This window comes from Neomonachus schauinslandi, chromosome 14, assembly GCF_002201575.2.
Source record: "Neomonachus schauinslandi chromosome 14, ASM220157v2, whole genome shotgun sequence".
Classification (NCBI taxonomy): Eukaryota; Metazoa; Chordata; class Mammalia; order Carnivora; family Phocidae; genus Neomonachus; species Neomonachus schauinslandi.
The window spans coordinates 82,142,064-82,168,741 of record NC_058416.1 but is presented as its reverse complement, the minus strand read 5'-3'; the positions used below and the strand labels follow the sequence as shown (position 1 = coordinate 82,168,741).

At 58.2% G+C, this 26,678-nt stretch overlaps 2 protein-coding genes across 4 annotated transcripts; one reads left to right on the top strand and one right to left on the bottom strand.

Moving 5' to 3' along the window:
* Positions 1-731: 731 nt before the first annotated feature.
* On the top strand, positions 732-6,695 carry CFAP73 (cilia and flagella associated protein 73). The gene is made up of 7 exons (XM_021698558.1): positions 732-787; positions 2,209-2,314; positions 3,100-3,204; positions 3,522-3,722; positions 4,186-4,407; positions 4,677-4,835; positions 6,615-6,695. Exons 1-7 carry the CDS (start codon positions 732-734, stop codon positions 6,693-6,695), a joined length of 930 nt encoding a protein of 309 aa, XP_021554233.1.
* A 730-nt stretch (positions 6,696-7,425) lies between these two features.
* DDX54 (DEAD-box helicase 54) lies at positions 7,426-26,545 on the bottom strand. 3 transcript variants are annotated; one of them, XM_044920924.1, is made up of 20 exons: positions 26,341-26,545; positions 23,820-23,949; positions 22,349-22,419; positions 21,581-21,769; positions 21,433-21,482; positions 20,337-20,378; positions 20,125-20,220; positions 19,298-19,419; positions 19,139-19,200; positions 18,931-19,062; positions 17,173-17,383; positions 14,801-14,935; positions 13,124-13,354; positions 12,965-13,038; positions 12,057-12,260; positions 10,832-10,974; positions 10,628-10,741; positions 9,884-9,988; positions 9,583-9,701; positions 7,426-8,037 (listed from the first exon to the last, which is right to left on the bottom strand). In XM_044920924.1, the coding sequence occupies exons 1-20, from the start codon at positions 26,512-26,514 to the stop codon at positions 7,805-7,807; spliced, it is 2,637 nt and encodes an 878-aa protein (XP_044776859.1). In that variant the 5' UTR covers positions 26,515-26,545; the 3' UTR covers positions 7,426-7,804. The 3 variants fall into 3 exon arrangements, with proteins under 3 accessions (XP_044776859.1, XP_021554200.1, XP_021554201.1); XM_021698525.2 differs by having other exon boundaries at positions 9,589-9,701; XM_021698526.2 differs by having other exon boundaries at positions 9,613-9,701.
* Positions 26,546-26,678: the final 133 nt, after the last annotated feature.

Here is a 26,678-nt window from a genome sequence, read left to right as displayed (position 1 = left end):
AGTGCTGTTTTAAGAATTAAATTGATATTATATAGAGAGCGCTTAGCTCTCTGTGTCTGAGTAACAGTAATTGCCCAAAGTATGTCAGCTCCCCCGCTCCCCTATCCTCCAAATCTAGATCATGGGACCCTTCCAAGCTGTTCTCCACTCGGTGGTGCTGATCGCCCTAACCAGGCTGGGGGGGTTCCATGAGACTTGGCCAGGGTAGCAAAAGGATTGACCCTCAAAGAGCTGCAACATAGTGGGCCCTCAGCACCTTGCCAGGGAGTGAATGACCCTGCAAACAGTGGGTGCCCAATAATTATTCTTTAGAACGGACAACTGAGTATACAGCCACAAGAGAGGCGTCTCATCCCACCCAGCCAGGAAGAGGCTTGACCAGACACAGGGCACCAAAAGGGTAAATTTTTGGCTGAGGGACCCACCTCCTCCTCGTTGCACCCCAGTTTAGATTGGGAATAAAAGCCGTCTCTGGAACCGGCAAAGCCTGCTCCCCTCCCAGCTACCCCCTTCTTCTCCCTCCCAGGATGGATACCCCGGGCCTTAGGCAGGCAACGGAATGTTGTGTGGTTGGTTGCCCGGGCAACCAAGGCCTGCTAGGTGGCTGGCTGCCTTCTTCCAGTACAGAGCATGCTGCTATGCTGCCCTCCACCCGAAACCCCCAGGGCCTCCTGAGCTAGCGCAAGACTCCGACACTGTGGAAAGAGAGCCCCGGGGCAACTGCAGGGAGAATGGCCGTGCCCTGGGAGGAATATTTCCGACTGGCCTTGCAAGAGAAAATGCCCGAGTGAGTGCTTCAGAATGGCGAGGAGGGGAGAGAGGGGGGCAGAAGCGGGTGGGACGACCCATACCTTCCCCTTGCCTGTGGCGCCTGGCTTCCTTGGGCAGTTCCTGGCGGCGTATTGCTGTCCCCACTTCACAAAGGAGGAAACTGAGGCTCAGAGGAAAATGGTCTCTGGGCTAGTTAGGGCAGAGCCAGTTAAGGCAGAGCTGGGTTAACAGCCCAGGCCTCTCATCTGTTCCTGATCCCCACTCCTGGCTGATGTCCAGCTGAGATTTAATCGTTTGGACTGAGGGGAGAAGGAATTCTGTGAACTCTTGCTCCCCTCTCCCTGCGAACGCTGCATTTTCAAGGAGGAGTGGAGGAAGCTTGTCGGGTGCCTACTTTGTGTTCCGCAGTGACTGAGAGTCCCAAGCTCAGTGTCAGAGTCTGGACGAGTGCTGGGAATGCCCTGCTGAACAGAATGTTCAAGCAACCCTTCTGCTCTCTACACAGCCACCGTGTAGGGCTGTGTGCAATCCACCCCCCCTCAACACACACACCCCAGCAAGACTCCAGATCCCAGCCTCCTCCTGGAGCCCTCGCAGGGAGGTCTAGGGGAGGTCTAACAGCCTTCCGGCCACCGCTCGGCCACAGCAAGGAGCTGCTCTCCTCTGCTCCCCATTCAGCCTTCCACCAGCACCCTCCTTCCAGTTCACCTGGAGTTCACCTTTCTCTCCTTTCTCACCACCCCCACCCCCCGTCACTGCATCAACTCTGCTCTTAAACTGCAGCGTGACCGCCCTCCTCACCTCTACCCTACAACCACCTGACCAGACCCACATTGTCTCTGTGTTATCCCAGAACCCGGTTCTTCACCATCTCCTGCAGCTGCCCTGCCTTTCCTATGGTCCTCGCCCGCCCCCCACGCCCCCCCCAGGAGCCTCAAGAGCCTTCTACAATCCAAGGTTCTTCTCTTGGGGCCTTGGCATTCGCTGTTCCCTGCAGGTATCCACACGCTCACTCCCTCTTGCCCTTCTTGCCCTTCAGGTCTCTGCCTAGATGACCCCAGGGTCTCCTCGGAGAGACTTTTTCACCTCCCCATTGAAAGATTTCCTTTTGCCTGCTTCATTTTTCATCTGAGCACCTACCATGTCCTAGTATTATTTATTATTTGTTAGCTTTATTTTCTGTGTCCCCCACCCCCAGCAGAACGCCGGCTTCTGGAAGGTGGGGATTTTTGTCTGCCGTGCTCACACCTGCACCCCCCCCCCCCCAGTGCCTAGAAAGGTGCCTGGCACAGGGTAGTTGCTCAGTACAATTTGTTGAATGAATGAACAATTCAACAGCTAGTCTATGGCTAATGGGGGCATTTCAAGCAATGGTGGGGAGTTTGGGGGCCCTGACTCTTGCCTCCTTCATCCCCACCTCCCCCTTGGAGCCCCCAGGAAGATCCCAGAGCAAAACGAGGACACCCTCCCGCTGGTGCTGCGTCTCCTGGAGAAGAGGCAGGAGCTGGTGGATGCGGACCGGCGCCTGCAGGCCCAGAGGGAGGTGAGCTTACACTGTAGTCCCTGAGACTTTTGGGGATCCCGGGCAAAAAAAAAAAAAAAGACGGTGAGCAGGGGTTGGGAAGTAATGAAGCTGACCTATTAGCTACAGGGTCTGAGACGGGTCATTTCACCACTCTGAGCTTTGGTTTCCTCATCAATGATCAAATGAGATCAGTTGGTGCAAATAAATGCGCACTGAGCACCTACTATGTGCACGACACTGCACTGGGATCTAGACATCTCACCATAGTCCCCCTCCATGGGGCTCACAGTCTAAAGAAGGAGATAGACAAGTGTCCAGGTGGAGACTGCTATCAGGTGGGGAAGCACTGAGAAGGCTGCGGGAACCCCGAGGAAGCCCCTATCTCCACAAAGAGGTGGTCAAGGAGGGCTTCCTGAAGGAAGTCATGTCTGGGGATGGGGGAAGGGCAAGTCAGCTTATCCAGCAAAGGGGGTGGGGTGGGGTGAGGAGGGAGAAGAGGGCAGAGGGAACGGCGCATACAAAGATTGGAAGGCAAGGACAAAACACAGGAGGACCAGTGTCTGGAAGACAGTGTTAAAAGAAGGCGGTGAGATGAGACCAGAAGGAAGGACAGGGACAGCGGCATGCAGGGGCTACAAGAGGGCACTGAGGCTTCATCACACATGGGAAGAGCCATGGGGGGATCTGAGCAGGGGTGCAGCGACAAGATCAGGGACAACTGATGACCAAAGTATGATCCCGAAGGTGCTGGATAACTTGAACCCCTAAACACACACAGACACCCACTCCTCACCTCTCCGCAGGCGTGCCAGACCATGATGGCAGCCCGGAAACAGCGCTGGGAACAGTTGGAACAGAAGGAGCGGGAGCTAAAGGGGTCTTTTGTGCGCTTTGACAAGTTCTTGCAGGTAGGTGCAGACGGCTGGGGGAGGGGAGGCAGGTCATTGGGTCACAAGGCCAGACTTGCATGTGAATTTTCAAGTGGGCTTTACTAATACAAGAGGGAGTAGTAGGAAATACGCACGCACTGCCTGATGCATTTGAGTTTTTAAAAAAGCATGGGGGAGAAGTGAGGGACCAAAATCAGACACTGGCTGAATCTGCCCACGGGCCACCTGTTTGCTACGTACCGCGCGGCGTGCCAGTGTTGGGGCGGATGGAAGCGGGGAGCGCCGGCGGCTCCCAGGTCGTGAGGGCAGTCGCCTCCCTTCGTCCGCCTCCCCAGGACAGCGAGGCCCGGCGCGGCCGCGCGCTGCGGAGGGCGGCCGAAGAGCGGCTGCAGGCGAGCCGCCGGGAGGCCGAGGCGCTCCGGCTTCGGGCCCAGCGGGACGAGCTGCGGCGGGAGCGCGCGCGGCTGCAGCGCCGGCTGGAGCGCCTGGAGCCCTGCGCGCGCCTGCTGGGCCAAGTGCTGGAGCAGCTGCCCGAGGTGAGCGCCCTGCAGGAGGCTTGGGGGCTCAGGCGCCACCGTGCAGCCTTGGGTAGCCTCTGGGACGGCTTCGGGTGTGCACTACTGGAGCGCTGACTGTATGCCAGCAATCACCACTTACTGAGCGCTGACTGTATGCCAGGGACAAGCTTTGTTCTTGAATTCTCCCCAACGCCCGGTGACGGGAGTCCTGCTCTTGCCTACCCCATTTTATAAATGGGGAAACCGAGGCTCACAATGGTAACTTCCTCACAATGGTAACTTTCGGACTTCTGACTTCCTGGACCTCTCCGCCATGCTGGGGGTGTATGCAGGCACTCAATAAATACCAGCTGAACGGAACCATCACAGGGAGTGAGGCTGGGCTAGGCTTTCTGCCGGAGTGGGGAGGGGAGGGGGTAGCCCTCCGAGGAGGCGCCCGAGGGCCAGGTGGCGAGAGGACCCCATCTTGACCCCACCCCAGTTCCAGGAGGTCCCCGAGCTGGTGGCGCGCTTCGACGGCCTGGCCGATATGAAGGCGGCGCTGCGGCTCGCGGAGCGCGGGCGGCGGGCGGAGCTGGAGGAGGCGCGCGCGCGGCTGCAGCGGCTGCGGGACGCCGGGCAGGACGAGCTGCTGGGGCAGGGCCAGCGGCGAGCGCAGCTGCTGGAGCGCCTGGAGGCTGCGAGGGAGCGCACGCTGCGCTGGGTACGGCCCGCCGGGCGGAGCTGGGCGCCCGGGCCCCCAGCCTCCCGTCGCCCTAAGAACAGAAGGGGCGATGCTTAGCCCAGAGAGGCAGCGGCGCTAACGGGCAGGGGAAGCGCTTCAGGGCACCGGGGGCCAGTCCTAGCAGAACCTGACCCCCGGTTCCTCTCCCGGAGGCGCCCGTGCGCCCCTGACCGGAGGGAAGTGGGCGGGCCCCAGCCCTCCTCAGCAGGCTCCAAGCGTGATCTGGAAGGGGGCGGGGTGTTCTTCAGGAATCCAAGTGGATTCAGATCCAGAACACCGCGGCTGAGAAGACCCTTCTCCTGGGCCGCACCAGAATGGCAGCGCTCAACCTGTTCCAGCTAGTGCGCCAGCACAAGAGGCAGGCCCCTGCCCTGGCCGTCGAGGACACCGAAGGGCAGCTGCAGCAGGTGCGCTCCCTCGCCGTGTCCCCTCCAACCCCCAGAGCTTCAGGAAACCTCACCTACTCTGGGTTAAGCGTGACCCTCCGGGAGCCGAGCGCATGAAGCCAGCACCCCAGATCTGGGCTCGATGGCCATCTGGGAACCCTGCCTGGGAGGCCTGGGCATCTGCTCCGTGGCCACAAGGAAGCCGTGCTCTCCTCTCTGGGTCTCCGCGCCCTCACCTGTGCGCAGGGCCCGGGGTGTGTACAGGGGACACCGCACGTTCACGACAAGAGTCTGTCCTTTGTCCCAGGGTCAAGCACAAACTGACAACATCAACAAGAAACCAGGTGGAGACCCACCTTTAATTAATCCCCGACCCTCTTGCTCCCTGCAGGGACAGGCCTCAGCTTCCCTAGGGAGGGAGAGGGTGGGGCTGGGTCCTTGTCTTTCTTCCTGCACAAGCACATCACAAATGTCACTGTGGACCAAGTCATTCAGGTTTGCAAGGTTGAGGAAGGGGTGACATGGTTTACAACGGAGGGAGGGGGTTTCTGACTTCGAACACCTCTGTTGCTTCTAATGGGGACCCAAAGCACGGTCCCCTTTAGTGGAAGAAACACAAAAAAAGGCACACTTGCCCCTGGCACTCCTGTCCTGCGCCCAACACCCTGGATCCCAACCAAACACTAAGAACTCGGACTCCGGGAGCCTACCTTTGTGCCACATGCTGAGTAGGACGGATTTGTGGACACCACTGTTCTCCCAAGTGTGGCCCAGCACCTTGAACTACACAAGACAACTCCAGGAGGGACAGAGGCTCAGTATGATGGAGCGGGCAAAAGCCTGTCCCTTTTCTTTTTTTTTTTTAAGATTTTATTTATTTGACAGAGAGAGACACAGCGAGAGAGGGAACACAAGCAGGGGGAGTGGGAGAGGGAGAAGCAGGCTTCCCACGGAGCAGGGAGCCTGATGCGGAGCTCGATCCCAGGACCCTGGGATCATGACCTGAGCAGAAGGCAGATGCTTAACGGCTGAGCCACCCAGGTGCCCCAAGCCTGTCCCTTTTCAACCGACCCTGATCCTACCAAGGAGAAAGACTCAGTGTGGGGCGAGTGGGCCTTTAACCCCTGCAGTGCTCCCTGGGCCTGGGCCTCACACCCCCTGTAGGCAACAGCAGTGGGCCAGAACGCAAGAGTGCAACTGGGTTTCATGTTTGTTGTAGGATTTTTCCACTGCCCCTCCACTTATGACAAGGGATAACTTAATTCTATTTTTGTTAGAAATATAGTTTCCCTCTCAAACGTTTATTTCATGACAAATGTGAAGGGAGAGCCCAAGGGTGAGTTGGCCTCAAGTTCTGGCTCTTGGCAGTGGACCTGTGGGCATTCAGTTCATATCAATAAATAAGTTAATTAAAAGGAAATATGGGAGTGTTAACCCATGGAGATGAGAGCAGGTCAAACACCAATGAATACAGTTGATCCAATTTAAAAAGGGGGGGAAATGAATTAATGCAAGTGAAAATACTCATTTAATTATAATGCAGGTGATACCAGCTAGGAAACTGAGGGTGTCTGCTCACAGACCATTCGGGGGGCTTGGACTGAGGCCTGAAGGACCCAGAACAGTCTAGGGCAGGTTGGCTGGCCCCTGGGAACCACCATCATTGCTTTTAATAGGGGTGTTCACCCCCAACCCCTGCTCTGCAGCATCCTGGGTTGTGGGGACGGCGGAACTGGACACTCAGGGGCTGGGACGTGACTGGCTGTGCTGGGACGTGACTGGCTGTGCTGGGACCCACAGGTGAAGCTGTTCATCCTGGACCTCTCCACCATGCTGGCCAATCTTCGTCAGGCCGAGCCCACACCTGCCTCCCAGCCCTGACCCAGGTGAGCAGGGGGGCAGGGGGCCCCCCCCCGGAAAGGAGGTGCATATGTCCTGCGGGGTGTGTGCTGAGTGGTCCTCACCTGAGAGATGGGAGGGCTGTGCCTGCTCAGACTGCTGTGGGGAGTACAGGAGGGGCATACAGCAAGTACTAAATAAATGTGGGCCACGTGGAGGGGGGCACCAATCCCTCATCCACCACATGGCCTGGGACCAGGTCCTCCCTCTCAGGGCACTCATGGCATTAAACAAGCCGATGTGTGTCAGGGGTTTGGAATGAAGCCTGATGCAAATTCTGGCAAATTTGGTAAGTAAAGTAAAATAGGACCAACAAGAGGGCCACACAGCAAGCACCCACACGTGGGGCGCCTGCTCACAAGGCCTCCTCCACTGTGGAGCAGCACAGGTGATCCGTGGCCTGAGAATCCAACTGCTGGAGGCTGCCCTTGACCTTCCCAGGACCCCAAACTGGGGCTGGGGAGGACACGGCTTGCAGGGCAGAGGCCAGGACCAGGTTCTCACCTCTGCGGGTGTGGTGGGGATGTGGTGGGGCCGCGTGAACCCCTTCACTGCCAGAGGAGGAGCCGTTGAGCCCTCTGCCCCACACCCCACTTCCCACCTCCCTCCCCAGCCCCCACTCTCTGGACTCAGTGGGCACACCAGCTGGGGCTTTAATACCTGGGTCCGCCCCTCCCGGCTCCTTGGGTAGACGGCACTCCCCGTCCACTCGAAGTGCTCAATAAAGGTTTATTACATTAAAAATACATCACTGGGCCTTAGGCACTGAGGGCTCGGCCCCGAGTGGCCACCAGCTCTGAGCTCAGGAACCGCCCAGAACACATGGAAGCAGCAGCAGCTGAGTGGCCACCCCGGGTTTTGGCCGTCCCGACCTTGCCGGCAACCCCCCCCGCGCGCCCCTGAAGACCCTGTGTGAAAGGCTCCACCTTGGGCAGAGGCGGCCGCTGCCCTGTGTGGCCAGGCAGCACCCCTCTTCTGCAGAGAGCTCCGCCAGCGGCCGGCACAGGGCCAGGCACGCAGTGGCACTCGGGGACATCTGCTGACGCCCACCCCTGCACCGCGTGAGGAGCCAGGGGGCTGGGTCACGTGCCTTACATCCTCTTCCTCATCTTGCCCTTCTTGGCGTGGGCGCCCCGGCCGAAGGCGCCCCGCTGCAGCTCCTGGGCTCGGCGCCGGTTGCGGGCGGAGAGCTGCTTCAGGCCCCCTCGCTGCAGGAAGCGCAACTTCTGCGCTCGGCGCCGTTGCTTCAGAATCTGCTGCTTGGTCTTGAGCTCTGAGCGCACGCGGCCTGCAGGGGCGCCTGGGGTGCGGGGCTGGGACGCACCTGCCAGGACAGGGATTCAGGGAGTTCAGCCTTCCAGTCCACTCCTAGGGCCTCCTCTTCCCAGAAGCCTCCAGGCCGCCCCCACCCACCACCACCCCGCTCCCGTTCTGGGTTCACTGCTGTGGCCCCAGGGTCTGGCTCATCGTAGGTACTCAATAAAGCTTCTGTAGTCTGCTGTCGTGGTCAACAGCACGGACCCTCAAGCCCACACTGCCGGGGTTCAAATCCCAGCCATGACCTCTCGGACTTTGAGCAAGTCACTTAACGTCTCTGCGCCTCCGTTCCCCACTCTGAATCAGAGATAACAGCACCTACCTCACGGGTCCCAATGAGGAGGAGGTGAGGAGGTGTGTACCGTGCTCAGAACAAGAGCCAGCCCAGAGTAAGGGCCTCCTAAGGGCACTATCACGGTTACAGGCCATCTGATGGAGATTTATTGAGCATGTGCTCTACGCCGGGCACTGGGGACCCAGCCCTGACTGAGGAAGACTCCAATCCCTGTCTCCACGGACTGCACACCCTAGGCTGTTAGCTTAACTTCCTTGGGCAGGAGAGAGGTCAGAGAAGGCCAGAGAGGGGAAGGGATGTGCCCAAGGTCACACAGCAAAGCGGCGGCAACAGACGTCAGTGGCCCCAGCCCAGCCTGCTCTCCCAGATCTCTGGGAGGGCACTTACCCCTACCTCCCCGGCTCCCCACTAAGTCCTGGGTCCCCCCTCCTCTACCACGTTCCCTCTCCCTGCCTGGCTCCTCCCCTCCCGCAAGAGTGACCTTTTCAGAGCTCCCATACAGATGATCATTAAGGCAGCCCCAGTTGTCTCCACGGGGGCCAGGGCGCCTGACAGGGACCCATCACCTCCAAGGAGGACAAAGCACAGAGGGAGAACGGCTGCTCCTTCCTGGAACCCACAGGCCATCCTCACCCCCTGGGGAGCTGAGTCGTGAGGGGTGCGAGGCCCAGGGGAGGCAGGGGCACGTCCACAGAGGCACAGAGAGATGGAGACAGAGACAGAGACACCAAGAGGGAAAAGAGAGACACAGAGAGACTGGGGAGGAGAGAACAAAGACTGGGAGATGCATGTGTAGAGAGGAGAAGAGAAATGATGAGGGAGACAGATGAAGACAGAAAGGAGACAGAAAGGCCAAGACACGGGAAGAAAGGAGACAAAGAATGAAATGACGAGGGGGACAGATGGAAACAGAAAGTCTGAGAGATGGGAAGAAAAGGAGACAGAGACAGAATGAGGAGAAAGGCAGAGAGAGGAGCAGGGACAGGGATGCAGAGTCAGAGAGGGAAAGAGAGGAATGGGGACCCAGAGAGAGAGAGAGAGCCTAGGGAGTGACAGAGAGGATGCTTCCAAGAAAACCAGAGACAGAGACAGACAGAGAGGGAGAAACGGAAGCCAGAGAGGAGAGACGCTGAGGGGAGCGGACAGAGCCCGTTCAAATCCCACGGCAGCCTGGCACCGCTGAAGGGCTCAGCCCGACCAAAGAGAACCAAGTCCCTGGATGATCAAATGGACCACTTGCCGAACTGCTTTGAGGACCATTACCTTGGCCTCTGCCCCACTTCCCACCTCTTCGCTCTGGGCCTCGCTGGTGGGATGTTCCTTCGTCTTCTGAGTCACGATCATCGATTTTCTGTTTCTGTTTCCACTTCTGGTAGCTGGGAAGCTGCGTTAAGGAGCGGATACAGGTACCACCTCTAGGGGGTGAGGCATCAGAAGGTGCTCGGCCGTGCCCTCACATCCAGAGTATGCAGGGACAGAGGCTGCTGGGCCCCTCCAGACCCCACGCCCGCCTCTAGGGGATACTTGGCCCCGCCCCTGGCCCCGCCCCTCTGGATACAGGTCCCGTTTGTAGGAGCTGCTGATGTAGCGGCCACTCTCGGTCTTGATCTTTTTCTTGTCCTCCTGTCCCGACTGTCCCACAAACCGCTTCTTCTTCCGGTCCCTGCGGGAGACGGAGTTGGGAGAGCTGATGTGGAAGGAGGTGGCCTGGGGCGCCTGTTTCCTCCCCACCACAAGGGATGCAGCCAGCCCATGTCTGGCATACAGCAAGTGCTCAATAAAGGCCCGTTCCCTGCCCGCCTCACCTCTTCCTGGCAGCCCAGGTCTCAAAAGGTGGTGTGGGGGTCATTGGGAATTGGGGGGCCTGGATCAGGGTTAGGGGCCCAACGGGGGTTCCCAAACCTACTCTGCCACCTCCTGGCTCTGTGACCCTGGGTTGAGTCACACCATTTCTCTGGAACCAGAGTCCAGATGGGAGAGATGGGTCATGAGCTCTGTCGAGAAAGACGAGCTAGCAGGAAGGACAGATGGATCAAGGTCCCTATTGTGTACGATCAAATCAAGGGGACAGGATGTGGTGGTGGGGTCACTGTCCTTGCTGTGTGTGATCGTGTGGGACAACACAGGAGGGCTCACAATCCATGCTGCACACAGTCAAATGGGGGTACTGATATTTCCTGCTCTAGGGGAACAAACGGGAGTCAGGACAGACAGCGCCACCTGTCTGCTGTGTGGGACCACAGGGCAGGCAGGGGTGCATGGGGGTGCAGGGGGGTGCATGCTCACTCGCTCGCTCACTCACCACTTGAGCTGCTGCCGGCCCCTGGTCAGGTTCTGGGCTTCATCCCCCATCAGGTCCAGGACAGCGCCAGCCACCTGCTGCTCGAATGCCCCCCCGTCCCCACCGACGCTCAGGCTGCAGACGAAGGGCCGGGACATGCCACAGGGTCAGTGGGGGGCCCATCAGGCCCCACCTGCCCCACCCCAGGACCAGCCGGCCACTCACCCCCTCTCACTGTCGAAGTCCTTGGGCCGGTAGGGGACGTAGAATTCCTGGTCCCGATGCCGGGCCTCCTCCCTCCGCCTCTTGGCTCCCCGGTCAGGTCCCGGCTGCGGCCGCTTCCGGCCCATGACCTCCGTGAAGACATCCTGGCAGACAGAGGCCCGGCGTCACACCCCCCAGGGAAGCCACTGGCTTCCTCTCCACTTGCCAGTCCAGCTAGAGTTAAGGGCCAGCAGCTTCCGGGACTTTAGAAGTCTGGTGCTTCCACCCGCACCCTCTGTTTCCTCATCTGCACTGCAGGACTACCTCGGCCCCAGCAGAGCAGGCCGGGTGCAGGAGGAGGGGGCTGGGGGCCACCCGCGGCGAGACCCACTTGCCAGCCCCAGGCTGGTGCCTCAGGCTGTGTGACCAAGGCAAGGCCCTGCCCCTCTCTGGGCCTGGCCTTGCTCTATACAATATGGACTAGTCCAGGAGTTTCTACCTGTACTTTTGGCTACTGAGCCCTCGGTGCAAATGAAATACGAGAGGAATATCCTGGTAGATGCGTGGGCTCAGGGCCCTGCCCGCCAGGCGAACAGGGTGCCCGTGTCCCCCAGCCTACCTTCCGGCACGAAGGCCCCGTGTCTGAGGCCCACATGCCTGTGTCATGCCCTCGCTGCTGGCAAGAGTCCCTGCTCGGCCCCTGTCCACCTGCCCCGGGCCTCAGGCTGAGACTGTCATGGTGAGGAGGACAACGACTCAGCCGCCACCAGGGACCCTCCAGCGCCGCCCCAAATCTGCCCCGTGGGCCACAGGGCCGTAGTCGCTTGGCCGCAGCGACCTAGCCCACAAGGTTCTGGAAATGAGCTTCCCTCAAATTCGCTTGGCGGCAGAAGCCGAGCTGAGCTGACATGAGGCTGCCTAGGTTGGGCCTGTCCCCTCGGTGTGGGGACCGGCATGGCATACCTTGTGGGGGGACCCCCTGACGCATCTGAGGGCGGTGACACCCCGCACTCAATGGGGTGTCATATCATGCACAGTGTGCCCACCCTAAAGATTCTGGAGCCTGAAACACATCTGGCACCGGGCTTCTGGGCGAGGGACAGCGGAGCCGTACCATGAGCCCGACGGGAGATGGACAGAGTCCCGGCATCCCCCCAGTGACCACTCAAAGCCCTGAGGGTAGCCCCCCCCCGCCCGGCTCTACCCCCAGGCCCAGCCTCTAGGGTGGCCAGAGCAGGGCCCGTACCTCCACACTCTCTCCCGCTGCCTCCTCCTCCTCGGGCTTCTCTTCCTGGGGTGCCGGGCAGCCTGGGGCGGGGCCAGCTGTGTCCTCCTGCCGCCCCTGCCGCCCCTGCTGGAAGCTGGCGATGGCCTTGCGGTCCTTTTGCCGCTTGGCACGCATCACCTGGCTGCTCAGGTCCCGGCTGGAGGCGTTGATCTCAAAGATGGTCTGTGGAGGGAACACACGAGTCCTTCACCCACTGGCCTCCTCCTTCCCAGCGCTGCCCTCACTAGCCTGGTGGGCTCCCTATGGCATTCCTCCCCAAGTCCTTTCACCTCTATGAGGTGGGTACTCTGGTTACCTGCATTTCACCATTGGAAAGGAGGCCCAGAGAGGGCAAGCAGCCAACCTGAGGTCACACAGCTGAGACAACTGAGAGTGGCATTTTGATCCTGGTTTACCTGGCTCTGAAACCAGTGTTCTCTACCATGACCGTCCCCAGCTCCTCTTCCCTGATACTGGCTGCCTGGCAGGCTCGCCCACTCCCGGGGAGGTCTTTTGGTGCTTCTGTGCATGCCTAGCACAGGCCCCAGATGGGGTGCCTAGTGGGAGTCAAGAGGGGATGAAAGGTGACAGAAAGCCAGCTCCAGGCCGCTGACAGGCCTGGCACACGTCACTCCCTCTGTGAGCCTCAGTCTACCCCTCTGGGAGCGGCAGGAAATGGCTACCACATGGGGTATCTGCTGCAGGCCAGCAGGGACGGTTCCAGAACAAGGGGCATCACTCGAGATGCTGATGAGGCAGGGCTGCAAGCTCAGAAGAAAAGCCCCGCTGGGGTCCTGCTTGGGGTCAGGAGCTCAGCCAGAGTCCCGGCTCCACGGCAGCCACCGTGACCCCTGGGCACCTGTGGGCTCTCCCACCCCCTTACTCACCGCCCGTGAGCGGTAGTTCTTGATGCTGTCTACCAGCTTCAGCCGCTGCAGCTCCTTCTCCTCGAAGCGCGAGCCTGGTGGGGGTGGGGAGGAGGCTTGAGGCCGGGGAGGCTCCGCGGGGGCCCACTGTCCCAACCCCCGCCCCCCGCAGGGACTCACTGAAGAGGGGGTGCAGGCCCAGCCCTGCGAGGTCCAGCTCCTTGGCCCTCTTGATGGACTCGGGCGAGGGCGCAGGCCGGGAGCGCACGTACTGCCGCTGAGCGTTGTCAGCCACCCGGCCCAGGCCCCGTAGCTCCAGTGACGCCACCAGGGTGCTCTGCAGGCCACCCTCCTCGTCGTCCACCACGCTCTGCGGCACCCGGCCCAGCACGCCGTCCACGCTGACCGTGCCTGCCAACACACACGGAGCCCGTCGGAGGCCCGCAGCCGGCCCTCGCCTCCCAGGCCCCCGAATCACGAAATAACCCCGTTATGGAGCAGCTGCTCCGGCCAGCCACTTGCCCGAGCTCGACTGGGCGCCCGCAATTACAACCCTCTACCATGACCGTCCCCAGCTCGTCTTCCCTGATACTGGCTGCCCGTTTTCCTGAAGATCGTCTTCTATCCACGTTCCTACCGTCTTTAGCTAACTTTGCACCCGAAGGGCGGGGTTGAGGAGCTGCCGTGGGGCCTATGACCTGCGGAACCTAAGCCACTCGCTCGCTCGTGCTTTCTGCCGACTCTCCCACGAGACCACCGGGTGCCCACAACAACCGCACGTTACAGAAGAGGAGACTGAGGCGCAGCAGAGGCCCAGTCTTGCCCAGCAGTGCGCTTGCAGGGCAGTGTCAGGATGCAGCCCCCGCACGGGGTCAAGAGCCCACCTCCTCTGCAGCAAGCCGGTCCCGGGCCATGCTGCCCACCTGGCCAGCGCTGGGACAAATGCAGGATGGCCTCCCCCTAACAGGTAACTACTCCGTGGCTGGCTTCTGCTGGGACATGGCTGTGGGGGCTCCTTCCCTCTCGCTGCCCCTCCCCCCCCCACTGCTTGGCCTCAACCCGGGAGGTCTGCCGAGGGCTCCAGAATCTGCATTTGGACAATGGGCCCGGCGGCTGAGCTGCAGGTGCTCCCGATGCTCTGAAGCACGGATGCAGCACACGGTGGGGTGCGCAGTGAACGCGTGCAGGCTTGCCCCGAGTGCGGGCTCCGTTTACACCTGGCCTGCTGAATCTGCGCTCCCACCTCCCTGCTGAGTAATAAGCAACATGGGATGAGTGGCTTGGCCTCACCTGTGAAGCAACCCTCCCTATGTTCTCAGATGGACACGGGAGGCAATGTGCACTAAGGGCTCGACACACAGAAGGACCACAGGAGAAGGCGACCATGATCGCCGCTGCCCACCCCATGCAATCCCACCCCACAGAGAATAAGGGAAAGTTCTGGGAGCTCAGCCTGAATGAACCTCAGTCTCTCTCTGCTTGCCTCGGCTGCCCTGGAAACTTAGTCAAGGGCAGGGTCTCAAACAGATGCCCGCAGGGGCCAGACGAGAGGAGCAGGGGAGGCAGGGGCTGCCGTGAACCTGGGGGCCCATCTATCCCGGGCACATGGCCCACACTGCCTGTACAGCAACCTCAGGAAAACGTAGACTAGGCAGTCAGAGCCAGCCGTTTTCCAACAGACATGAGGAATCTGGATTTGTATGTGAAACTCTGAGTTTAAAATATAGGGCTCTTACCCTGGGGTCAAATCCAGCCCCGCCTCCTCCCAAAGCCAGGACAGCTTCTCCCCCACCTGCACCATGAGCTCCGCAGCGGACCCACAGGGACTCCTGCTCCAGTGCCCCGGCCTCCACTCACCTGAGGACCCCTCACGGGGGCGGGCAGGAGTGAGGGCGCGGCCGAGAAACAGGTGCAGGTCCAGCAGATAGGGGACCTCGTCTGGGGCCACCAAGGAGTAGGCTGTGCCGCTTCGGCCAGCCCGGGCCACGCGGCCTGTGGGGAAAAAAGGTCAAGCTGTAGAAAAGACAAAGGACCCTACAGCCAGCATGAGTCCCGCTGGCCCGACTCTAAGGGTGTGGGCCAGGCCAAGGCCACACTCGCTGAGCTGCTGTCCCTGACTATGAGAAGAGAAGGGGCACCAACGGTCACCAGGGTTCCCTGCACAAGCGTGTGAGCCCACACAGTGCTCTGGGAAGTTAGCAGAAATAAAGATAAGGTTACCTGCGCTCATTATCAACATCCAAAGTCTTCAGCATCCCCATTTTGGGAGATTTTCCCCAAGGAAATAACCAAGGATCCAAAGATTCACATTCAAGGGTGCCTATGGCAGCTGTGCCCGGAACAAGCCCAAGTTGGAAACCATTTCAAGACTTGACAGAGGCCTGGCTAAATGACTTAGCTGATGACCACATGGTGGGAATTACACAGGTATGGAAAGGGGCCAGCAAACTGTGGCCAGTGACCAAAGCTGGCCCCCTACCTGTTCGTGTCAATAAAGTTTTATAGGTACACAGCCATGCTCCTTCATTTACATATTTTCTAAGGCTGCTTTTGAGCTATGATGGCAGAGACCAGGGAGATTATATGCCCTCAAAGCCTAAAGCATTTACTATCTGGCCCTTTACAAACAGATTTGCCAACCCCTGTCACAGAGTGATGTTTAATGGTGAACGTAAAACACGACATAGGCTGACGCAAGAAAAAGGTGACAAGAAAGAATGTCCAGTGTGATTCTAATTCTGTGTTAAGGGAATCCAAGTGTAACGTTATCTTTGGCTTATTTCTGCATTTGCAACAACAAAGTGTCACCACATTTGCAAGATTCGTTTGGGGTGGTCTGACTCACACTGTGGGTCACAGAGCACATGAGAAACTCCTTTTGGGGGGGGGGGGTTCTGTGGACCCCTTGAGGAACCCGCAAGCCAGCTCTTCCCAGAGCCATATGGACATGGCAACTGGCAAACAACAGGGAGCCAAGGCCCCCAGACCCGCAGCCCGGGACCCGGATGGAGGCCTCCCACACGCACTGACTGAAGGTGGAAGCAATTCTCCCGGGGCCCAGCATGGGTGGCCAGAATTTACTTATTCAACAATGTTCAATCATATGGAACCTGCCCGCCAGATTTTTCTCTCACGGACACGCATTGAGCTTATTTGTATTTACAAATGAAGCACGTAGTCAGGAGCTAAAAAAAAAAGCAAAGAGAATAGAATGGTGGTTGCCTGGGGCTGGGGGAGGGAGGCCAGGGAATTAGGGTTAACGAGGACAGAGTTTCAGTTTGGAAAGATGAGAAGGTTCTGGAGGTGGACAGTGGTAATGGCTGCACAGCCATATGAATGTACTTACTGTCTCTGAACTTATACCTAAAAACGATTAAAATGGAAATTGTGTGTTATGTATACTTTTTACCACGATTTTTAAAAAGACAGCAGTGACAAGAGCCACACTAAAATGACAGCTGTGCCACCAGGGAGGCAAGGAGGGATAGTGGTGAAGAGGGGGTTCCAACCCCAGCTGTCCCACTTTGCTACCTGTATGACCCCTGGCCAGTTATGAACCTCCCTGGCCTCAGTTTCTTCATCTATAAAATGGGGCTGATGATGCTGGCACCAACTACATAGAATGGTTGTGAAGACGGAAAGAGCCAGTAAAATGCTCGCACCCAGGCCGGACAGGAGTGTTGGGTGGGGGGACACACCAGTTGCTGTCATTTCACCAATGACAGGCGCGTGGCTTACTGCCTTCTATGTGCTTTGCTTCATTTTCCAGTTTCCCTACTATGTGGGTGCCTTACTTTTATCCCTGAAAAATGACAGCGTCCTTGGCCTGGGACGGCAGAGAGGAAGGTGGGCCCCACATGCTGACTCGACAAAGTCAGGCGCGCTCCTTCCTGTCTGCCCTGGATGAACAGGAGGCAGAGGGGTCCGTGTGTTAGTTCAATCTTGCAAAGGTTTAAAGGAGAGGAACTAAAAAGACAGAGTTTCAGGGAGAGGACCGTGAGGAGGAGGGGGGTCAGGGGACATGTCTTCGGGCCCCAGGACAGGAAAGGCAGAGAGAACCCAGAAGAGCTCCAATGCTGCTCAGAGCTGTGCGAGTCATGCCTGGGCCACATCCCCCAGAGACGCGACCTTATGGGGCCCTTCCCCAGGCCTCGATGTCTCCGCCTGGAGCACCGGACCCTGCACCCTCAGCTCCCACCCTGGGCCAGCTCCAGCCCCGGGCTCCTCACCCACGCGGTGCAGGAAGAGCTTGCCCTTGGCAGGGAAGCTGTAGTTGATGACGTTGTCAAGGAGCGGGATGTCCAGGCCGCGGGCTGCCAGGTCAGTCACGATGAGGGCGGAGCACTTGCCGTGGGTGAACTTGGCGAGGTTGATCTTGCGGGCCGTCTGGTCCAGGGCGCTATAGATGTGGGCGCAGCTCACCCCCTGCGTCGTCAGCAGCTGCTCAGAGTGAAGACAAGAGGGAGGGAAAGGGGTAAGAGGGCTTGCAGGGGACGGGTAAGGAAGCCAGGACACGGACGGCGGGGGTGCCACGATGTGGTGGGAAGACCGAGGGTTCTGGAGTGGGGGGCACTTCTGGTCTGAATCCTAGCTCTGAGGGGTAGCTGTGGTGTGGTACTTCGTCAGTACGTGAGGTCTCTATCACCTCCCACCTCTCCACGGGGCCGGAGGAGTATCAATGCAGAGGTCTCCCGCAGGGACCGACCTCATCCCGCCTCTGCTACTAACAAGCCGTGTGACCTTGAGCAAGTTATCTAACCTCTCGGTGCCTTCGCTTTCCTCGTCTGCAGAACGAGGGAGACTGAGAATTTCTTCTTTGTGGCTTTGTGACGAGGATTGAATGAGTTAATATGTATACAGGGCTGAGCACAGGGCCTAGGACATTAGAAGTACCGTGACAGTATTAACTGCTATTTTGGGCGCCTGGGTGGCTCAGATGGTTAAGCGTCTGCCTTGGGCTCAGGTCATGATCCCAGGGGCCTGGGATCGAGTTCCACTTCGGGCTCCCTGCTCAGCGGGGAGCCCGCTTCTCCCTCTGCTTCTCTCTGTCTCTCTGTCTTTCATGAATAAATAAATAAAATCTTAAAAAAAAAAATTTCTATTTTGGTTTTATTCATCAGTGATCCCAGCAGCTGCACAAGGAAGCACCGTTAAATGCACAACAACCACGTGAAACCCAGTGAACTGCGTCCTCAGATAACAAACCCCAGGTGTGGCCACCCTGGGGTAGGTGGCAACAACTGGCAAAGGGTCCTGGCAGCCTCTGGGACACCCGGACTGCCCCATGCCGAGGGTCCCAGGCATATGCGTATGGAAAAACTCCACCACACTGCTCCCGGAAGCTTAGGACACTCTACCCAGCTTCCAGCTTGCAGGGCACGCCTCCATTTTAAAACGTGAGATACACGGGACACTGAAAATCTACAGAAAATGGCAGGATTGGGGGCGGGGGAGGTACTTCTAAATAACCTGGATGTAGGGGAATATCAGAGGAATCAGGACTAGGCGTGAGTTGATAATTGAGTACTTGGGAGTTCGTGATGCTATCTGCTGACGTTAGTGTGTATTTGGAATTCTTTTTTTTTTTTTAAGGATTTTACTCACTATTTGAGAGAGAGCGCATGCACTCGAGAGAGAGAGCCAGAGAGAGAACATGAGCAGGGGGAGGGGCAGAGGGAGAGGGAGAAGCACGCTGAGCAGGGAGCGCGCCTCGGGGCTCGATCCCAGGACCCTGGGATCAGGACCTGAGCCGAAGGCAGACGCTTAGCTGACTGAGCCACCCAGGCGTCCCTGGAATTCTTTATGATAAAAAGTTAAAGAATAAAAGAGGACCAGCCCTGGCCAGGCCTGTGTCCAGCCCTGGTGCTGCCCTCTGGTGGCCGCACCCGGAGCCGCAGCTCCAAGCCTGCCGCAGAGGAGGTGGTGGTGCCCAGGAGGATGGTCCAGCGGCGGCTTCCCCAAGCTGGCTCCCTCAGGGCGCCCCCTACCTCGCTGATGTACTCGGCGTGGTGCTTCGTGGCCACAAACACCACCGTCTGGTCCTGGGGCCGCACCACGGTGCGCAGCAGGTGAAGCAGCACGGCAGCCTTGGTGTCCTCGCGCACAAGGAAGAAGGAGGTCTGTGGGGAGAGGGGCCACGGTGGGCTCACAGGGCCGTGGCTGCAGGCTCGGGAAGGGGCAAGGGTGGAGCCTCACCTTGAGCTGCTCGTTGAGCTTGGCGTCTACATCGAGCCGGATGAGCACGGGCTCCGTGAGGCCTGCGGTTGGCACAGGGAAGGTGTTGGGGGTGGCGGAGGTGGGTAGCCACAGAAGGACAAGCCCCCCAGGCCCCTAGCTGCACCCCGGCTCACTCACCCGCGCGGGCGAACTCCACCAGCAGTTTGGGCAGTGTGGCAGAGAACAGGACGGTCTGGTGGCCCCCGGGGAGGCGGCCGATGATTTCCTGCAGCTGCTCGGCAAAGCCCATCTCAAAGAGCCTAGGGGACAGAGGGCGGGGGTCGGGAGAGGGGCTTCCACTCCAGCGAGTTCCAAACCTGTGGCCCTCGCCCCCTGCACACTCTCTGCCACGTGGACTGGTGTGTGTCCCACGTGATTCTTTAACCTCACTCTTTAGCTCACTTTTTCTCTGCGTGACCACCACATGCCCAGGAGTGATGACCTAAAAACCTTGAGTCTGTTCTCAGTTACGCGGCTCCGTGTCATGCTGAGGCCAATGCCAGGGGCCCTCCCGCTGCGCCAGGCACGGTGTGAGGGCTTTCTAAGCACTGACTCTCCCAGCACCTGCCAGCACGGGCTAGTGGGTGCCCTGTCCGTGGATGCGCCCACCAAGGGCCACGGACCCTCAGATGTGCCCAAGGTCACAGAGCTGCGTTGTGATCCCACCCCTGTCTGGCTCCAGTCTGGTGCTCCCAGCTTTGTGCTACTTTGTATTTCTTTGAAATCATGTGTTTGTTGTTTTACTGTTTCCTCCTATAGCCCTAAAAAGAAATACAATATACAAACACCAAATAAAAACTTGGTGCAGGCAGCTATGAGCCCCGGTGCTGCCTCAGGTCTGTGGCCCACGCTGGGGGAAACAGTGCTTTGAGCTCGGCCATGCAGGTCTCTCCTGGCCAAGTCCTTCCTCCGGGTCTCGGGGCCAACCCTGGTGCAGGTGCAGAGGGGAGTGCGTGTGGTCTTACCTGTCTGCCTCATCGAACACCACGTACTCCACACTCTGCAACTTCAGGTTCATCTCCACAGCCACGTGCACCAAGCGCCCGGGGGTAGCAATGATTCTGTAAGGGGTGTGCAGCCCAGGTCACCGGGGCCCCCGGCAGAGCCCTCCTCACACTCCCCAGGAGCCAGCCGTCAGGGAGGAGACCCCAGACCGCCGTCCTCAGCCCAAACTCACATGTCGGGATTTTCATGCAGGGCAGCAAACTGATCTTCCATCCTAGGGGGAAGAGGAGGTGTCAGCTTGACACACAGGCCACTTTAGTCCCTCTCCCTCTCCAGAACCAGGTGGTCAGGTGAGGCCCACACCCCGCCCCCAGGCTCCGAAGTAGGGAAAGGCGATCGCCGAGGCTCTGGGCAAAGGCGCTGCCCTGACCAGACACGAGTTCAAACACACAGAAGGACTGATACCACGAAGACTTCCCCAAAGAGATGGGCTCAGCCCCGGAACTGCCCCCCACTCCCTCTCTGGACTGCCACAACCCTGCCTCGGCTTCTAGCGCCACCTACCAACTAATCCCGGGACCGCCAGCTCCCCAAGATTCCAGGCGGCCTGGATCTCTCTGTCCTTGTTCTTAAACCCCCGGGCACATGGCCCTAACTCCGGTCCTCCTCTGAAACCCCCTTGGGATGCCCGCGGGAGCCAGGATTTTGAGTCTGGCCTAGCCCAGGGAGGCATTTCGGACAGGCATGGGCTCCAGAGACAACAAATTACAGTGCAGGCAAAGGAACACTTAAAAGCCAAACATTATTCTCAGAATCCAAAGTGACCGGTCACAGCAACATTCCGGGAGAACAAGAAGGAACGGGCTGCCCTGGGAGGGAGAAGCCTGCGGGACGGCACAGGAGACTGGGTTCAAATCTTAGCTCGACCACCAACTCGCCGCGCGGCTCTGGGCCCATCACGTGCTCCGTCTGCTCATCTGGGGAACAGGTATGGTGCCTGCCACCCCAAAAGACGGGACCAGCGCAGCAGGAAATCCTACATTTTTCACATCTGAGCTATCACAAACTTTACTCCTTGATTTCCGTGCGACAGCCCACTGTTAGGGGTACGTGTTGAAACAGGTACAACCGCGCTGCCTGAGCGCTGACCTGTGCACCACCAGCTCCCCAGGAGCACCCGAACCCCTGTCGGCAGTCGTGTGGGAAAGTCCTGTGGCATTTTACTGCATGTTTCCCTTTCTCTTTGGGGTGCGCAGAGCAGCGCCGCTGTACCCTAAGCCGCCCAGGCTCAGTCGATCCCCCGTGGCACGGGGCAAGGGGGCTCTTACTTGTCCCCACCCAGGATCAGGGCGGTCCTGAGGCCTGTGAACTTGCCGAGCTGTGCGGGGGGAGAGACAGAGAGAGAGAGATGACTCAGCCCGTGCAGGCCTCCCTGACCAGCCCCAGCTCAGCCCAGCAGCCGCGGCCCCAGCACACCTCCTTGGTGAACTTCATGGTCTGCAGGGCCAGCTCACGGGTGGGCGAGAGGACGAGGGCGCGGGCCCCAGTCTGGGCGCTACGGGTCTTGAGCCGCTCGAACATGGGGATGAGGAAGCAGGCCGTCTTGCCGCTGCCGGTCCGGGCCATGGCCACCACGTCCTTGCCATCCAGGATCACCGGGATGGTCTGGAGGGAAGCGGGTGGGGGAGGGGCAGGGTCAGCTCCGGCCCCCTGCACCACACGATCCAGAGCACTGAGCCCCCAGGGAGTGGGCAAACTCAGGGTCTCGGTAAGTGGTTAGGGGTCTGTTGCCCAGTCCTGCGCCCTTTCCTGCCAAGCCTTATTTGTACCCTTCCAGGAACTAGCAGCTCACTACTCCCAACTCTTTCTACAGCTGGAACACACCCTTCTTTAGGTCAAGCCAGACTCTACCTCCCTGTCTTCTCCTCCTCCTCCTCCCCAGAGGATCATTGTCCACCTCTTGGCTGTCTGAGGACAACACTCATGACCCAGGGGTGATAATGGGGTACCTGTGAGCTGCCTGGGCAGGGGCTCAGCAGTGGGCAGCCTTGGGGAGGCTCAAATGGCAAAGAGGCCAACTTTCTCCACCTGGGAAATGGACCGGCTGTGTGGGGCTTCAGCCAGAGTCAGAGGGGAGATAGATGTGACAGCCCAGACAGGGGGCGGGGATCGCGAGGCTGGACAGGAGGGCCAAGCCGGTCATCCCCTCCTCCCAAACCCCATTAACCTTCCCCCGTCTCATACCTTCCTCTGGATGGGTGTTGGCACCTTGTAGCCCTTCTTCATGATGCCCTTGAACACTGGGTAGCTCAAGCCTGGGAGAGACATAGGGATGGTCAGGGGGAGGGCAGCCCCCGCGGCCCACCACGGAAAGCCAACCAGGACGGATGACCGTGTCATCAATGTCAATAGCAAGAAGAAAAGAAAGGCGACAGAACAAAACTTAGGAGACAAACCTACCCCCTGGGGGGGATACACCTCATGTGGATTCTGACTTGAACGCACTCGTGAGACAACTTGGGGTCTCAAAGTGGCGGGGTCTCAGCTCTGCTGAGGATCTGTGCCTGCTGTTGCAGGCGTGGTAAGATCATGTGGGAAGTATTTAGGGATACAGAGAGGGGATGTCTGTGATTTGCATCAGAATCCTCCGGGATGCTGGGGACAAGCGGGGCGGGGGGGGGGGGGTTGTGGAGGAAACGGGACGGTTGACAACGGCAATGGGTACAGGGAGACTTACTGTTTTCTATTTTTTTTAGATGTTTGAAATTTTTTATAGCTAAAAGAAAAGGGTGGGAAGTGGCCAGGGCCTGAGATGGGCATGAGTATGGGTGCTGACCAGCTGAGGCATGTGGCCCTGTGTGGGGAAGGAGGTGGCCTTTGGAGACTGAACGTGACTTGGCGTTATGGAAATGGGAGGACAACGGGAGGCCTGGGGACAGTATGCACCGTGATTGTAGCTGCTTTTTGGTCAACTCTTCATCGTTATGATCCGGAAAGGTGAAAAGTAGCCACGTGTAGATGTTTTTATTTGCTTTTTCTCTAATTATTGATAAAAGTTTAGCAGTTTTAATATATTAATTCGCCATCCAAATTCCTTTTGTGAGCCGACTTCTCATTTTCTTCACCCAGTTTTCTATCAGGGTATCTTTTTCTCACTGATTTGTAAAAGCTCTTTGTATACTACAGATGTTCACCCTATGCTGGTCCCCAAAGTTGCAAGTACGTCCCTGATACAGCATTTACTTTAACTTAGTTTACAGTGTTTTTCTGTAAACATACATTTAACCGAAAAGAAGTTAAATTAGACAATGTTCAGATCATACTTAGAAAGGGCTTCTTTTTAAAATTATAAAAATACTCACCTTGATATTTAAATCTTTGCGCCAGATGCTACTGATTTGTAAAGAGCAAGAAAGAGAGTTCATTCAGCGTTCTTTCCCGCTAGCCAGGTGTCCTGATACCACCCACTACTTCACCTTTCCTCCCTCTCCTCTGAAATGCGTTTTGTCCTGCAGTAAATCCCCGAGCATCCTCTGTTCTGTCATCAGCGCTGCCCTGAGTCTGCTTTATCTGCTCTCTCACTGGGTCAGTCCTCAGTCTACCTGATGCCTACCACAGAGCTGGGCCTCAAGCAGACATCAGTACCAGAGCACAGAGGGCATGATGAGCCCCTGCTGCGACTCCCCCAAAGTTCCCAGATGCCTGGCGCACCCACCCATGGACTGGAAGCCTCCGGACTTCTTCTTCTTCTTGTTCTGGGCGCGTACCATCTCCCGCGTGTCCGGCTCCACGTCTGAGGTGCACTCCGAGGTGGGGAACGTGGGCAGGGGTCTGCCAGGTCCCAGCTGGGAGGGAGGAACAGAGAGGCAGCGTCACGCCAGGCACAATCAGACCACTGGGGGAAGGGAGAGGGACTATCTTGTCGTGGGCACCCCTCCATTCAAGCCGACGATGCCCCCACCAGATCACGTGACTTCTCTGCTAAAGGGCTCCCCATGACTGGGCCCGGGCAGGGCAGAGGCTCAGAGAGTGGGCCGTGCAGATAGACTGCCTACGTTTCAATCCCTTGCCAGTTGTGAGACCTCAGGCGAGAGACTTAATCTTCCCGAGTCTGTTTCCACATCTGGGAAACAGGGATGACAGACAAGAGCATGTGTCTCACAGTGCGTGTGAAGACTAAATGGATAAGTGTAAAGCCTAGATCAGCATCCAGCACATAAATGGTGGTATTATCATCACTGTCATCCTGGTCTATCATCCAATACCCTCAAAATTAAAAACTCTAGAGGGCCAATCAAAGCATGTACTGTGTGTGTGGTACTAGACTTCTCCAAGCTGCCCTGTCCCCCTCTCCCGAGCCCCCTTCTGATCCATCACCCCTCCCAGCTCTGCTCTCTCTTGTGCAGCCTCCTTCCTGCCTAGCCAGGACCCACTTGTCCTAGCACAGCTATATCCAACCCAGATACCTCCTCTGGGGAGCCTTCTCAGACCACAGAGCTGTCCCCCTTCCTCTCAGAAATAACATTTATGGAGCACTAGTTCATCATTATGGTTAAAACTTCTGTGGCCCTCGCTCTAAGCCAGGTGATGCTCTGAGCATTCATATAAAATTACCCCGCTTTTAATCCTCATGGCTACTCTGTGAAGTAGGGACTATTAGTTTGTCCATTTTACAGAGAAGGAAACTGAGGCACAGAGTGATGAAGTAACCTGTCCACGCTCACACAGCCAGGAGGGATTTGAACCCTGGCTTCAGAATCTATGTTCTTTCATCTGTGACCCTCTGTGGCCCCCTACAACTGTCTGGCTCAGAGACGCAGTGTGTCTAGTGCGGTCTGTGAGCTAAGAGCGGATTTTATACATTTAAAAGACTGTAAAAACATCAAAGAAGACAATGACATTATACGGCCCCACAAAGCCTAAAATATTTACCACCTGTCCTTAACAGGAAAAGTTTGCCAACCTCTCTTCTAAGACACGTGAAAACCAAGTGCCTGGAATCCACTGGTGCCCCAGCAATATTTACTGAATGAGTAGAATGCGTGAACACTGTAATTTAATCCTTTCATGAGTCTCTGAGGCACATATAATCCTCTGTCTTGTACGCATGTGTAAACTTCTGCCTTCTACAGATGTGGCACAGAGAGGTTAAACAACTTCTCCAAAGTCCCACAGCCAGTACAGGGTTGGGCCACATTTGAACACAGGACTGCACCAGGGCAAAGCTCTTCGTCTGAACCATATCTGCGGGCTCTTCTTTGGCACCTACTACCTTGCCCTCCTGTGCTTTAGCAATTTCTCCACGTTTATAGAGCACCTACTGTATGCCAAGCACTGGCTCCCTTGGGGTGGGGAAACATAATCAGATCCAGTCTGGTCCCTGACCTGGAGGAACCTAGATCCCTCTCTTCATCTAAACACTCACTCTTTCATCTACCTACCCAAACCCCACTCTGTGCCAGGCACCATCTGGGCACAGGGCTGTGGGAAATAATGGGCTTTTAGCTCTTTTGCCCCCTTGGTGCTCACACCCGACCCTCCACCTTCTATATATAGTTGGCACTCAGTAGTGGAAACAGCACGGGCCCTGGAACCAGAGATTTGAATCCTGGCTCTTCCGCTCACAAGCTGTGAAGTCTTGGTCAAGTTCCTTAACCTCTCTAGGCCTCGGGGTCCTCCTCTGGAAAATGGAGATGGCAGCACTTAGCTCACAGAGCTGGTATGAGGATTATATGATAAGGTTTGTAAAGTTTTTAGCGTGGAGCCTGGCACATACTAAGCGGTCAGCAAACGCGAGTTTAACTTACTATTAGCTAACCAGGGTCTTGGGGGCGTCACTGTCTCAAGCCAGGGGGCCGGCCTCCGCTTAATTCAACCCGGCAAGAATCCCCCAAACTCTTGGAAGTCAGGGCTTCGGCTCCCGCACTTTTCATTGGACCAAAGGGAGCTAGGACCCGCCCCCTGGGCAGGAGGTAGCCAATGAGGGGCGACGACCAAAAGCCGGCCAGGAAGACCCGAAGGCCCCGGCCCCTGAACGCAGAGGCTCTAGCGTCGGCAGCCGGGGCGTGACGGGCACGGAGACACGTGCTCAGGCTGGCGGTCCTGTCTCCGACCCCTGGCCAGCCGATCCCCACCCTCAGCCGTGCCCACTCCCCAGCTGGGGAAACCGAGGCTGCGGGGCGATGCGCGGAGCCGGGGCCCGGACTCCAAAGTGTGCCTCGGCCCCGCGCTCCTACCTTCTGGGCCCGGGCGTCATCTTCCGCCTGGATCTCAAACTCGCCGTCCTCCGAGTCGCTGCTGCGGGCCTGGGAGGCCGCGCCTCGGCGCTTCCGCAGCCCCTTCTTTTTCCTCCACTGGGCCATGGCAGCGCGGGACCGAGGTCCGGCCGCTGGGCGCGTGCCGGCCGCCATGCGGGCCCCGGTGCAGGGAACCGGGGAGGGGGCGGGGCCTGCGGGTACGTACCAACGGCGCGGCTGGACGGGGGGGAGCACTGCGTCTATGGGGCCCCGCCTGCGCTGCCTCCCCTTCTGTAGCCCCAGGAGGATTGGCGCGCACGCGCGGGCACACCGCTGAC